At 43.8% G+C, this 15,000-nt stretch overlaps 1 protein-coding gene across 1 annotated transcript in view; it reads left to right on the plus strand.

Annotated features, from left to right (window-relative positions):
* The window catches only part of stab1 (stabilin 1), a 187,331-nt gene that overhangs the window by 23,388 nt on the left and 148,943 nt on the right, over positions 1–15,000 (plus strand). Inside the window, exon 7 of the mRNA XM_045691993.2 lies at positions 3,273–3,463. Within this exon, the coding sequence (XP_045547949.2) occupies positions 3,273–3,463 (191 nt within the window). The remainder of the gene's footprint in view (positions 1–3,272; positions 3,464–15,000) is intronic.

Consider the following 15,000-nt stretch of genomic DNA (forward strand, 5'->3'; position numbering starts at 1 on the left):
GGAGATTATAACAGAACATGGCCAAGATGTTCAAATGTTCATAAATGACCTGCATGGTCAAATAATAATAATCACAGTGGATGTCAAGGGTGCAACAGGTCAGCACCTCAGGAGTAAATGTCAGTTGGCTTTTCCATAGCCAATCATTCAGAGTATCTCTACCGCTCCTGCTGTCTCTAGAGAGTTGAAAACAGCAGGTCTGGGACAGGTAGCACGTCTGGTGAACAGGTCAGGGTTCCATAGCCGCAAGCAGAACAGTTGAAACTGGAGCAGCAGCACGGCCAGGTGGACTGGGGACAGCAAGGAGTCATCAGGCCAGGTAGTCCTGAGGCATGGTCCTAGGGCTCAGGTCCTCCGAGAGCGAGAAAGAAAGAATTAGAGAGAGCATACTTACATTCACACAGGACACCGGATAAGAGAGGAGAAATACTCCAGATATAACAGACTGACCCTAGCCCCCCGACACATAAACTACTACAGCATAAATACTGGAGGCTGAGACAGGAGGGGTTAGGAGACACTGTGGCCCCATCCGATGATACCCCCGGACAGGGCCAAACAGGAAGGATATAACCCCACCCACTTTGCCAAAGCACAGCCCCCACACCACTAGAGGGATATCTTCAACCACCAACTTACCATCCTGAGACAATGCCGAGTATAGCACACAAAGATCTCTCCCACAAATAAATAAGTGTAACAGTGTAGCTTCTGTCCCTCTCCTCACCCCTACCTGGGCTCGAACCAGAGACCCTCTGCACACATCAACAACTGACACCCACGAAGCATCGTTACCCTTTGCAGAGCAAGGGGAACAACTACTTCAAGGTCTCAGAATGAGTAACATCACCAATTGAAACACTATTAGAGCGCACCCCGTTAACTAGCTAGCCATTTCACACTGGTTACATAAGCAGGAAGTCCGCAATCCCCCAACCAGACTGGTTGTCACTGATCTTACTGTGCATACTGTGTAGATGAAGTGGCATATGATTTCACTATAACATTGACGAGCATTGAAGACATTTTAGCTGTTCTTCATTGTTATTTAAGTCAATGTATTCTATTTAACTTATTCACCTTAAACTTTGAAGCCAAATGATTATATTACATTCTATTCTGTTATGTTCTATTCTATTCTATTCTGTTATGTTATGTTCTATTCTATTCTATTCTATTCCGTTATGTTCTATTCTATTCTGCTCTGTTCTATCCTGTTGTGTTCTATTCTGCTCTGTTCTATTCTGTTCTATTCTGCTCTGTTCTATTCTGTTCTGTTCTATTCTGCTCTGTTCTATTCTGTTCTATTCTGCTCTGTTCTATTCTGTTCTATTCTATTCTGCTCTGTTCTATTCTGTTCTGCTCTGCTTTTTCTATTCCGTTATATTCTGCTCTGCTCTGTTCTATTCTATTCTGTTCTGTTCTATTCTCCTCTGTTCTGTTCTATTCTGCTCTGTTCTATTATGCTCTGCTCTGTTCTGTTCTATTCTGTTCTGCTCTACTCTGTTCTGTTCTATTCTGTTCTGCTCTGTTCTGCTCTGCTCTGCTCTGCTCTGTTCTGTTCTATTCTGCTCTGTTCTTTTCTATTCTATTCTGCTCGTTTCTATTCCGTTATATTCTGCTTGTTCTGTTCTAATCTGTTCTATTCTGTTCTGCTCTGTTCTGCTCTGCTCTGCTCTGCTCTGTTCTGCTCTGTTCTATTCGGTTCTATTCTGTTCTATTCTGTTCTATTCTGCTCTGGTCTATTCTGTTCTATTCTGCTCTGTTCTATTCTGTTCTACTGCTCTGTTCTATTCTGTTCTACTGCTCTGTTCTATTCTGTTCTATTCTGTTCTATTCTGCTCTGTTCTATTCTGTTCTATTCTGCTCTGTTCTATTCTGTTCTATTCTGTTCTATTCTGTTCTATTCTGTTCTATTCTCTTCTATTCTGTTCTATTCTGTTCTATTCTGTTCTATTCTGTTCTATTCTGTTCTATTCTCTTCTATTCTGTTCTATTCTGTTCTATTCTCTTCTATTCTGTTCTATTCTGTTCTATTCGGTTCTATTCTGTTCTATTCTGTCTCTATTCTGTTCTATTCTGTTCTATTCTCTTCTATTCTGTTCTATTCTGTTCTATTCTGTTCTATTCTGTTCTATTCGGTTCTATTCTGTTCTATTCTGTTCTATTCTGTTCTATTCTGTTCTATTATGCTCTATTCTGTTCTATTCGTGTTCTATTCTGTTCTATTCTGTTCTATTCTGTTCTATTCTGTTCTATTCTGTTCTATTCTGTTCTATTCTGTTCTATTCTGCTCTATTCTGTTCTATTGTGTTTTATTCTGTTCTATTCTGTTCTATTCTGTTCTATTCTGTTCTATTCTGTTCTGTTCTATTCTGTTCTATTCTGTTCTATTGTGTTTTATTCTGTTCTATTCTGTTCTATTCTGTTCTATTCTGTTCTATTCTGTTCTATTCTGTTCTGTTCTATTCTGTTCTATTCTGTTCTATTCTGTTCTATTCTGCTCTATTCTGTTCTATTCTATTCTGCTCTGTTCTATTCTGTTCTATTCTGTTCTATTCTGTTCTATTCTCTTCTATTCTGTTCTATTCTGTTCTATTTTATTCTGTTTTATTCTGCTCTGTTCTATTCTCTTCTATTCTGTTCTATTGTGTTTTATTCTGTTCTATTCTGTTCTATTCTGTTCTATTCGGTTCTATTCTGTTCTATTCTGTTCTATTCTGTTCTATTCTGTTCTATTCTCTTCTATTCTGTTCTATTCTGCTCTATTCTGTTCTATTCTGTTCTATTCGGTTCTATTCTGTTCTATTCTGTTCTATTCTGTTCTATTCTGTTCTATTCTGCTCTATTCTGTTCTATTGTGTTTTATTCTGTTCTATTCTGTTCTATTCTGTTCTATTCTGTTCTGTTCTATTCTGTTCTATTCTGTTCTATTGTGTTTTATTCTGTTCTATTCTGTTCTATTCTGTTCTATTCTGTTCTATTCTGTTCTGTTCTATTCTGTTCTATTCTGTTCTATTGTGTTTTATTCTGTTCTATTCTGTTCTATTCTGTTCTATTCTGTTCTATTCTGTTCTGTTCTATTCTGTTCTATTCTGTTCTATTCTGCTCTATTCTGTTCTATTGTGTTTTATTATTCTCTATTCTGTTTTATTAAATTCTCTTCTATTCTGTTCTATTGTGTTCTGCTTTGCTGTGCTCCCCTCTGATTTACTCTCTTCTATTCCATTCCATAATTGAATATTTTATGTTATTTGTTATTTATTTCCCAGGTATTTGTTCAGCTAAGCAGTGTGATGTGAATGCGGACTGTTCTTGGCTGGGGGGACGGTTGTTCCAGTGCCAGTGTAAGGCAGGTTACAAGGGGGATGGCAGGATGTGTGTTCCCATCAACCCATGCGATGAGGACAACGGAGGCTGCCCTCGCAATTCCACCGTCTGTGTCTATACCAGCCCTGGCAAGGTTAGTCTGTGTCTATACCAGCCCTGGCAGGGTTAGTCTGTGTCTATACCAGCCCTGGAAAGGTTAGTCTGTGTCTATACCAGCCCTGGAAAGGTTAGTCTGTCTATACCAGCCAGGGTTAGTCTGTCTATACCAGCAGGGTTAGTCTGTCTATACCAGCAGGGTTAGTCTGTCTATACCAGCAGGGTTAGTCTGTCTATACCAGCAGGGTTAGTCGTGTCTATACCAGCAGGGTTAGTCTGTGTCTATACCAGCAGGGTTAGTCTGTGTCTATACCAGCAGGGTTAGTCTGTGTCTATACCAGCAGGGTTAGTCTGTCTATTCCAGCAGGGTTAGTCTGTGTCTATACCAGCAGGGTTAGTGTGTCTATACCAGCAGGGTTAGTCTGTCTATACCAGCAGGGTTAGTCTGTGTCTATACCAGCAGGGTTAGTCTGTGTCTATACAAGCAGGGTTAGTCTGTGTCTATACCAGCAGGGTTAGTCTGTGTCTATACCAGCAGGGTTAGTCTGTGTCTATACCAGCAGGGTTAGTCTGTGTCTATGCCAGCAGGGTTAATCTGTGTCTATACCAGCAGGGTTAGTCTGTCTATACCAGCAGTGTTAGTCTGTGTCTATACCAGCAGGGTTAATCTGTGTCTATACCAGCAGGGTTAGTCTGTGTCTATACCAGCAGGGTTAGTCTGTGTCTATACCAGCAGGGTTAGTCTGTGTCTATACCAGCAGGGTTAGTCTGTGTCTATACCAGCAGGGTTAGCGGTCTCCGCGGGTGTCGTCCGCAGGGTAGCGGCCAGCAGGGTTAGTCGTGCTCCGCGGGTTAGCGACCAGCAGGGTTAATCTGTGTCTATACCAGCAGGGTTAGTCTGTCTATTCCAGCAGGGTTAGTCTGTCTATACCAGCAGGGTTAGTCGGTCTATACCAGCAGGGTTAGTCTGTCTATACCAGCAGGGTTAGTCTGTGTCTATACCAGCAGGGTTAGTCTGTCTATTCCAGCAGGGTTAGTCTGTCTATACCAGCAGGGTTAGTCGGTCTATACCAGCAGGGTCAGTCTGTCTATACCAGCAGGGTTAGTCTGTGTCTATACCAGCAGGGTTAGTCTGTCTATACCAGCAGGGTTAGTCTGTGTCTATACCAGCAGGGTTAGTCTGTGTCTATACCAGCAGGGTTAGTTTGTGTCTATACCAGCAGTGTTAGTCTGTTTATACCAGCAGGGTTAATCTGTGTCTATGCCAGCAGGGTTAGCGGCTCCGCCCGGGGTGCTGTCTATACCAGCCCTGGCAGGGTTAGTCTGTGTCTATACCAGCCCTGGAAAGGTTAGTCTGTCTATACCAGCAGGGTTAGTCTGTCTATACCAGCAGGGTTAGTCTGTCTATACCAGCAGGGTTAGTCTGTGTCTGTACCAGCAGGGTTAGTCTGTCTATACCAGCAGGGTTAGTCTGTGTCTATACCAGCAGGGTTAGTCTGTCTATACCAGCAGGGTTAGTCTGTCTATACCAGCAGGGTTAGTCTGTGTCTATACCAGCAGGGTTAGTCTGTGTCTATCCCAGGAGGGTTAGTCTGTGTCTATACCAGCAGGGTTAATCTGTCTATTCCAGCAGGGTTAGTCTGTGTCTATACCAGCAGGGTTAGTCTGTGTCTATACCAGCAGGGTTAGTCTGTGTCTATACCAGCAGGGTTAGTCTGTCTATTCCAGCAGGGTTAGTCTGTGTCTATACCAGCAGGGTTAGTCTATCTATACCAGCAGGGTTAATCTGTGTCTATACCAGCAGGGTTAGTCTGTGTCTATACCAGCAGGGTTAGTCTGTGTCTATACCAGCAGGGTTAGTCTGTTTATACCATTAGGGTTAGTCTGTGTCTATACCAGCAGGGTTAGTCTGTGTCTATACCAGCAGGGTTAGTCTGTCTATACCAGCAGGGTTAATCTGTCTATACCAGCAGGGTTAGTCTGTCTATTCCAGCAGTGTTAGTCTGTCTATACCAGCAGGGTTAGTCTGTGTCTATACCAGCAGGGTTAGTCTGTCTATACCAGCAGGGTTAGTCTGTGTCTATACCAGCAGGGTTAGTCTGTCTATACCAGCAGGGTTAGTCTGTGTCTATACCAGCAGGGTTAGTCTGTCTATACCAGCAGGGTTAGTCTGTGTCTATACCAGCAGGGTTAGTCTGTGTCTATACCACCAGGGTTAGTCTGTGTCTATACCAGCAGGGTTAGTCTGTCTACACCAGCAGGGTTAGTCTGTCTATACCAGCAGGGTTAATCTGTGTCTATACCAGCAGGGTTAGTCTGTGTCTATACCAGCAGGGTTAGTCTGTGTCTATACCAGCAGGGTTAGTCTGTGTCTATACCAGCAGGGTTAGTCTGTGTCTATACCAGCAGGGTTAGTCTGTCTATACCAGCAGGGTTAGTCTGTGTCTATACCAGCAGGGTTAATCTGTGTCTATACCAGCAGGGTTAGTCTGTGTCTATACCAGCAGGGTTAGTCTGTGTCTATACCAGCAGGGTTAATCTGTGTCTATACCAGCAGGGTTAGTCTGTTTATACCAGCAGGGTTAGTCTGTGTCTATACCAGCAGGGTTAGTCTGTGTCTATACCAGCAGGGTTAGTCTGTGTCTATACCAGCAGGGTTAGTCTGTCTATACCAGCAGTGTTAGTCTGTTTATACCAGCAGGGTTAATCTGTGTCTATACCAGCAGGGTTAGTCTGTCTATACCAGCAGTGTTAGTCTGTTTATACCAGCAGGGTTAGTCGTGTCTATACCAGCAGGGTTAATCTGTGTCTATACCAGCAGGGTTAGTCTGTGTCTATACCAGCAGGGTTAATCTGTGTCTATGCCAGCAGGGTTAATCTGTGTCTATACCAGCAGGGTTAGTCTCTGTCTATACCAGCAGGGTTAGTCTGTGTCTATACCAGCAGGGTTAGTCTGTGTCTATACCAGCAGGGTTAGTCTGTGTCTATGCCAGCAGGGTTAGTCTGTGTCTATACCAGCAGGGTTAGTCTGTGTCTATACCAGCAGGGTTAGTCTGTGTCTATACCAGCAGGGTTAATCTGTGTCTATACCAGCAGGGTTAGTCTGTCTACACCAGCAGGGTTAGTCTGTGTCTATACCAGCAGGGTTAGTCTGTGTCTATACCAGCAGGGTTAGTCTGTGTCTATACCAGCAGGGTTAGTCTGTGTCTATACCAGCAGGGTTAGTCTGTGTCTATACCAGCAGGGTTAGTCTGTGTCTATACCAGCAGGGTTAGTCTGTGTCTATACCAGCAGGGTTAGTCTGTGTCTATACCAGCAGGGTTAGTCTGTGTCTATACCAGCAGGGTTAATCTGTGTCTATACCAGCAGGGTTAGTCTGTGTCTATACCAGCAGGGTTAGTCTGTGTCTATACCAGCAGGGTTAGTCTGTGTCTATACCAGCAGGGTTAGTCTGTGTCTATACCAGCAGGGTTAGTCTGTGTCTATACCAGCAGTGTTAGTCTGTCTATACCAGCAGGGTTAGTCTGTGTCTATACCAGCAGTGTTAGTCTGTCTATACCAGCAGGGTTAGTCTGTCTATACCAGCAGGGTTAATCTGTCTATACCAGCAGGGTTAATCTGTGTCTATACCAGCAGGGTTAATCTGTGTCTATACCAGCAGGGTTAGTCTGTGTCTATACCAGCAGGGTTAATCTGTGTCTATACCAGCAGGGTTAGTCTGTTTATACCAGCAGGGTTAGTCTGTGTCTATACCAGCAGGGTTAGTCTGTCTATACCAGCAGGGTTAGTCTGTCTATACCAGCAGTGTTAGTCTGTTTATACCAGCAGGGTTAATCTGTGTCTATACCAGCAGGGTTAGTCTGTCTATACCAGCAGGGTTAGTCTGTTTATACCAGCAGGGTTAGTCTGTGTCTATACCAGCAGGGTTAGTCTGTCTATACCAGCAGGGTTAGTCTGTCTATACCAGCAGGGTTAATCTGTCTATACCAGCAGGGTTAGTCGGTCTATACCAGCAGGGTTAGTCTGTGTCTATACCAGCAGGGTTAGTCTGTGTCTATACCAGCAGGGTTAGTCTGTGTCTATACCAGCAGGGTTAGTCTGTGTCTATACCAGCAGTGTTAGTCTGTCTATACCAGCAGGGTTAGTCTGTGTCTATACCAGCAGTGTTAGTCTGTCTATACCAGCAGGGTTAGTCTGTCTATACCAGCAGGGTTAATCTGTCTATACCAGCAGGGTTAATCTGTGTCTATACCAGCAGGGTTAATCTGTGTCTATACCAGCAGGGTTAGTCTGTGTCTATACCAGCAGGGTTAATCTGTGTCTATACCAGCAGGGTTAGTCTGTTTATACCAGCAGGGTTAATCTGTGTCTATACCAGCAGGGTTAGTCTGTCTATACCAGCAGGGTTAGTCTGTCTATACCAGCAGTGTTAGTCTGTTTATACCAGCAGGGTTAATCTGTGTCTATACCAGCAGGGTTAGTCTGTCTATACCAGCAGGGTTAGTCTGTCTATACCAGCAGTGTTAGTCTGTCTATACCAGCAGGATCAGTGTGTCTGTTAGTGCAGAGCGATTTAACCAAAATGTCAGTTACTTTTATTTTTTATTCTTAAAAGAATTGACCATTGTCGGATACATTTTTTGAATTCAATGACTACAATGACCATCATCCATTGCGTTTGTACTTGCCTGGAGATGGAGTGGTTAGAGAAGGATGGAGCAGTTGCTTTGCAAGGTCTCTCTAACTGAAAATACATGATCCATTTATCGATAGTTGGTATTCAGCAGTCATGTAAATATGCCTTATTTAATTAGAAGAACTACTACAATAGTGCTTCTAATAATAGTCAGACAACACAGACAGCAGCACTATAGAGATGAGATGATGACTTGGAATGAAATAAAGACATCAAGTAAAACAACAGAGATTTATTTTCAGTAAAGTCATGTGAATAAATGATGGTTAGTGATAAGCAGTAATGAACAGTCACTGGTATCATGGGAATTTTATGAATTACTTTATTCTGTGTTGTTACAGCATTCAACCCACATAATTTATAGTGTATCTGTAACGGCTGTCGTCGGGAATAGAGGACCAAAACGCAGCAGGAATGTGGATGCTCATCTTGTTATTTATTTTAAATAAAGAGAACACCAAAATAACAAAACAGTCTTGTCAGGCTCACCCAGGCAAAACAAGAAACAATCTCACACAACACCAAACCAAACAATTACCCATATATAGGACTCCCAATCAGAGGCAACGAGAAAGCACCTGCCTCCAATTGAGAGTCCAACCCCCCATCAACCTAAACATAGAAATACAACAAACCAGGAAGAACACGTCCTAACCAAACTACAATAGCAAATAACCCTAAACTGGTCAGGACGTGACAGTATCTCATGTCTTAAAACACTAATCAAACCTAAACCGAACCGACCTCAAAAAAGCTTGAAATGCTCAGCACTAGTGTCTGTACGATTTAGTTTAGTTATAATTTCATTGTTTTATCAAGGTAATTCACTGATAAATCAGCTTCTGTTCAGACAATTTGCTACGCTATTGTTTTGGCTGAGGGCCCCTCTTCACAGCTTGGATTGAGTAGGTCTCTCAAGACACCGGGGTATCGGGTTACATATCCACAGCCATTGTACGTTCGTGAGTCCCGCTTTAACACTCAGTCGCTGGTCTGACTGTCCATCGATTTGTGTCAGAAAGGTACATCACATCCTGAAAGCTGAGAGTCTCCTGCAGCCATAAAGTAGTCCCATGAATCTACGACAAACAGAAATGCTTTGATATAGAATAACATTTTGAAAAAATGTAACACAAATTGTAGATGTGAAACAAAACCACCTTGTGTTCATCACAGATGGACAAACGTTATATGAAATGAAAGCTGAGATCGTAAACAATTTGGAGCATTGCTTGCCAACTCTGTGATTACAAGGGGAAAGAAAACAATGAATGAGGTCAGTGCATCAGGAAATTAGGCTGATTTGTTATATAAAATCTTGTAGCATAACAACTGTAAAGTTGTTTGTGAGTTTAATATGTAGATTACAAAAACAGCTTCTTAGCAAAGAGCAATTTCTCAAGAATTTTACTAGGACTGTCTGGGAGTGATCTGAGTGGGGAAAACGGAAAACTAACTGTGATTGGCAGAGGTTTGGAACCAGACAGGCCAGAACAACACCAAAACAGGCTGAAATTTCAGGCGGTCTTTTCAAACAGATCTTACACTGAAAGTGCATCATACTGTAATTTTCACATTTTCACAGTATTATTCCAACCTCATAGTGTGGAAAAATATATGAAATACAGGAAAATCTTGTTTTTGAGTGCACTGGGCCTTTCACATTACAACCAGTCTAGGTAATAGTGTATGGTTTAGTGGGATAGTTAGGTGTATGTATTTGTATTTGATTATTTTTTTTTAAAATCTTTATTTAAAACCTCTACAGGATCGGTGGGTCCCCCTCGGGACGTTGAGCTAACGTAGGCTAATGTGATTAACATGAGGTTGTAAATAATAAGAACATTTCCCAGGACATAGACATGTCTGATATGGGCAGAAAGCTTAAATTCTTGTTAATCTCACTGCATTGTCCAATTTACAGTAGCTATTAAAGTGATATAATACCATGCTATTGTTTGAGGAGAGTTTTATTTATTTATTTTACCAGGTAAGTTGACTGAGAACACATTCTCATTTACAGCAACAACCTGGGGAATAGTTACAGGGGAGAGGAGGGGGATGAATGAGCCAATTGTAAGCTGGGGATGATTAGGTGGCCATGATGGTATGAAGTCCAGATTGGGAATGTAGTCAGGACACCAGGGTTAACACCCCTACTCTCACAATAACTACCATGGCATCTTTAGCGACCACAGAGAGTCAGGACACCCATTTAACATCCCATCCGAAAGACGGCACCCTACACAGGGCAGTATCCCCAATCACAGCCCTGGGGCATTGGGATACATTTTAGACCAGAGGAAAGAGTGCCTCCTACTGGCTCTCCAACACCACTTCCAGCAGCATCTGGTCTCCCATCCAGGGACTGACCAGGACCAACCCTGCTCAGCTTCAGAAGCAAGCCAGCAGTGGGATGCAGGGTGGTATGCTGCTGGCATAGAGGGCACAGTTATGAACTTGAAAAGTTATTAATAAACCAATTAGGCACATTTGGGCAGTCTTGATACAACATGTTCTAACAGAAATTAAATGGTTGATTGAATCAGTCTAAAACTTTGCACATACACTGCTGCCATCTAGTGGCCAAAATCTAAATTGCACCTGGGCTGGAATAATACATTATGGCCTTTCTCTTGCATTTCAAAGACAATAGTACAACAACAAAAAATTAAACGCATGGTTTTTTCTTTCTATTATCTTTTATCAGATCTAATGTGTTATATTCTCCTACATTCATTTCACATTTCCACAAACTTCAAAGTGTTTCCTTTCAAATGGTACCGGGAATATGCATATCCTTGCTTCAGGTCCTGAACTATAGGCAGTTAGATTTGGGTATATCAAAAATGTTAAAAAAGGGTGTGATCCCTTAACTAGGCAAGTCAGTTAAGAACAAATTCTTATTTACAATGACGGCCTACCAAATGGCAAAAGGCCTCCTGCGAGGACGAGGGCTGGGATTAAAAATAAATTAAATAAAAATATAGGACCAAACACACATCACAACAAGAGAGACACAACAACACTACATAAAGAGAGACCTAAGACAACAACATAGCAAGGGAGAAACACATGTCAACATAGCAAGGCAGCAACACATGTCAACATAGCAAGGCAGCAACACATGTCAACATAGCAAGGCAGCAACACATGTCAACATAGCAAGGCAGCAACACATGTCAACATAGCAAGGCAGCAACACATGTCAACATAGCAAGGCAGCAACACATGTCAACATAGCATGGCAGCAACACATGTCAACATAGCATGGTAGCAACACATGTCAACATAGCATGGTAGCAACACAACATAGTCATAGACTGTTCTCTCTGCTACCGCACGGCAAGCGGTACCGGAGCGCCAAGTCTAGGACCAAAAGGCTTCTTAACAGCGTCTACCCCCAAACCATAAGACTCCTGAACAGCTAATCAAAGTGTGGCTCAGTTGGTGAAGCATGGTGTTTGCAACGCCATGGTTGTGGGTTCGATTCCCACGGGGGACCAGTACGGAGAAAAAAAAATGTATTCATTCACTACTGTAAGTCGCTCTGGATAAGAGCGTCTGCTAAAATGGATACACAGACCCCTCTTTTACGCTGCTGCTACTCTCTGTTTATTATCTATTCATAGTCACTTTAACTCTACCTACATGTACATATTATCTCAACTAACCAGTGCCCCTGCACATTTACTCTGTACCGGTACCCCCTGTATATAGCCTCCACATTGACTCTGTACCGGTACCCCCTGTATATAGCCTCCACATTGACTCTGTACCGGTACCCCCTGTATATAGCCTCCACATTGACTCTGTACCGGTACCCCCTGTATATAGCCTCCACATTGACTCTGTACCGGTACCCCCTGTATATAGCCTCCACATTGACTCTGTACCGGTACCCCCTGTATATAGCCTCCACATTGACTCTGTACCGGTACCCCCTGTATATAGCCTCCACATTGACTCTGTACCGGTACCCCCTGTATATAGCCTCCACATTGACTCTGTACCGGTACCCCCATGTATATAGCCTCCACATTGACTCTGTACCGGTACCCCCTGTATATAGCCTCCACATTGACTCTGTACCGGTACCCCCTGTATATAGCCTCCACATTGACTCTGTACCGGTACCCCTGTATATAGCCTCCACATTGACTCTGTACCGGTACCCCCATGTATATAGCCTCCATATTGACTCTGTACTGGTAACCCCTGTATATAGCCTCCACATTGACTCTGTACCGGTACCCCCTGTATATAGCCTCCACATTGACTCTGTACCGGTACCCCCTGTATATAGTCTCCACATTGACTCTGTACCGGTACCCCCTGTATATAGCCTCCACATTGATTCTGTACCGGTACCCCCTGTATATAGCCTCCACATTGACTCTGTACCGGTACCCCCTGTATATAGCCTCCACATTGACTCTGTACCGGTACCCCCTGTATATAGCCTCCACATTGACTCTGTACCGGTACCCCCTGCATATAGCCTCCACATTGACTCTGTACCGGTACCCCCTGTATATAGCCTCCACATTGACTCTGTACCGGTACCCCCTGCATATAGCCTCCACATTGACTCTGTACTGGTACCCCCTGTATATAGCCTCCACATTGACTCTGTACCGGCACCCCCTGTATATAGCCTCCACATTGACTCTGTACCGTAACACCCTGTATATAGCCTCCACATTGACTCTGTACCGGTACCCCCTGCATATAGCCTCCACATTGACTCTGTAGCGGTACCCCCTGTATATAGCCTCCACATTGACTCTGTACCAGTACCCCCTGCATATAGCCTCCACATTGACTCTGTACCGGTACCCCCTGTATATAGCCTCCACATTGACTCTGTACCGGTACCCCCTGTATATAGCCTCCACATTAACTCTGTACTGGTACCCCCTGTATATAGCCTCCACATTGACTCTGTACCGGTACCCCCTGTATATAGCCTCCACATTGACTCTGTACCGGTAACCCCTGTATATAGCCTCCACATTGACTCTGTACCAGTACCCCCTGTATATAGCCTCCACATTGACTCTGTACCGTAACACCCTGTATATAGCCTCCACATTGACTCTGTACCGGTACCCCCTGTATATAGCCTCCACATTGACTCTGTACCAGTACCCCCTGTATATAGCCTCCACATTGACTCTGTACCGTAACACCCTGTATATAGCCTCCACATTGACTCTGTACCGGTACCCCCTGTATATAGCCTCCACATTGACTCTGTACCGGTACCCCCTGTATATAGCCTCCACATTGACTCTGTACCGGTACCCCCTGTATATAGCCTCCACATTGACTCTGTACCGTAACACCCTGTATATAGCCTCCACATTGACTCTGTACCGTAACACCCTGTATATAGCCTCCACATTAACTCTGTACCGGTACCCCCTGTATATAGCCTCCACATTGACTCTGTACCGGTACCCCCTGTATATAGCCTCCACATTGACTCTGTACCGTAACACCCTGTATATAGCCTCCACATTGACTCTGTACCATAATACCCAGTATATAGCCTCCACATTGACTCTGTACCGGTACCCCCTGTATATAGCCTCTACATTGACTCTGTACCGTAACACCCTGTATATAGCCTCTACATTAACTCTGTACCGTAACACCCTGTATATAGCCTCCACATTGACTCTGTACCGTAACACTCTGTATATAGCCTCCACATTGACTCTGTACCGGTACCCCCTGTATATAGCCTCCACATTAACTCTGTACCGTAACACCCTGTATATAGCCTCCACATTGACTCTGTACCGTAACACCCTGTATATAGCCTCCACATTGACTCTGTACCGTAACACCCTGTATATAGCCTCCACATTGACTCTGTACCGTAACACCCTGTATATAGCCTCCACATTGACTCTGTACCGTAACACCCTGTATATAGCCTCCACATTAACTCTGTACCGGTACCCCCTGTATATAGCCTCCACATTGACTCTGTACCGGTACCCCCTGTATATAGCCTCCACATTGACTCTGTACCGTAACACCCTGTATATAGCCTCCACATTGACTCTGTACCATAATACCCAGTATATAGCCTCCACATTGACTCTGTACCGGTACCCCCTGTATATAGCCTCTACATTGACTCTGTACCGTAACACCCTGTATATAGCCTCTACATTAACTCGGTACCGTAACACCCTGTATATAGCCTCCACATTGACTCTGTACCGTAACACTCTGTATATAGCCTCCACATTGACTCTGTACCGGTACCCCCTGTATATAGCCTCCACATTGACTCTGTACCGGTACCCCCTGTATATAGCCTCCACATTGACTCTGTACCGGTACCCCCTGTATATAGCCTCCACATTGACTCTGTACCGTAACACCCTGTATATAGCCTCCACATTGACTCTGTACCGTAACACCCTGTATATAGCCTCCACATTGACTCTGTACTGGTACCCCCCTGTATATAGCCTCCACATTGACTCTGTACCGGTACCCCCTGTATTTAGCCTCCACATTGACTCTGTACCGGTACCCCCTGTATATAGCCTCCACATTGACTCTGTACCGGTACCCCCTGTATATAGCCTCCACATTGACTCTGTACCGGTACCCCCTGTATATAGCCTCCACATTGACTCTGTACCGTAACACCCTGTATATAGCCTCCACATTGACTCTGTACCGTAACACCCTGTATATAGCATCCACATTAACTCTGTACCGGTACCCCCTGTATATAGCCTCCACATTGACTCTGTACCGGTACCCCCTGTATATAGCCTCCACATTGACTCTGTACCGTAACACCCTGTATATAGCCTCCACATTGACTCTGTACCATAATACCCAGTATA

Source organism: Salmo salar, chromosome 12, assembly GCF_965601325.2.
Source record: "Salmo salar chromosome 12, fSalSal1, whole genome shotgun sequence".
Lineage (NCBI taxonomy): Eukaryota > Metazoa > Chordata > Actinopteri > Salmoniformes > Salmonidae > Salmo > Salmo salar.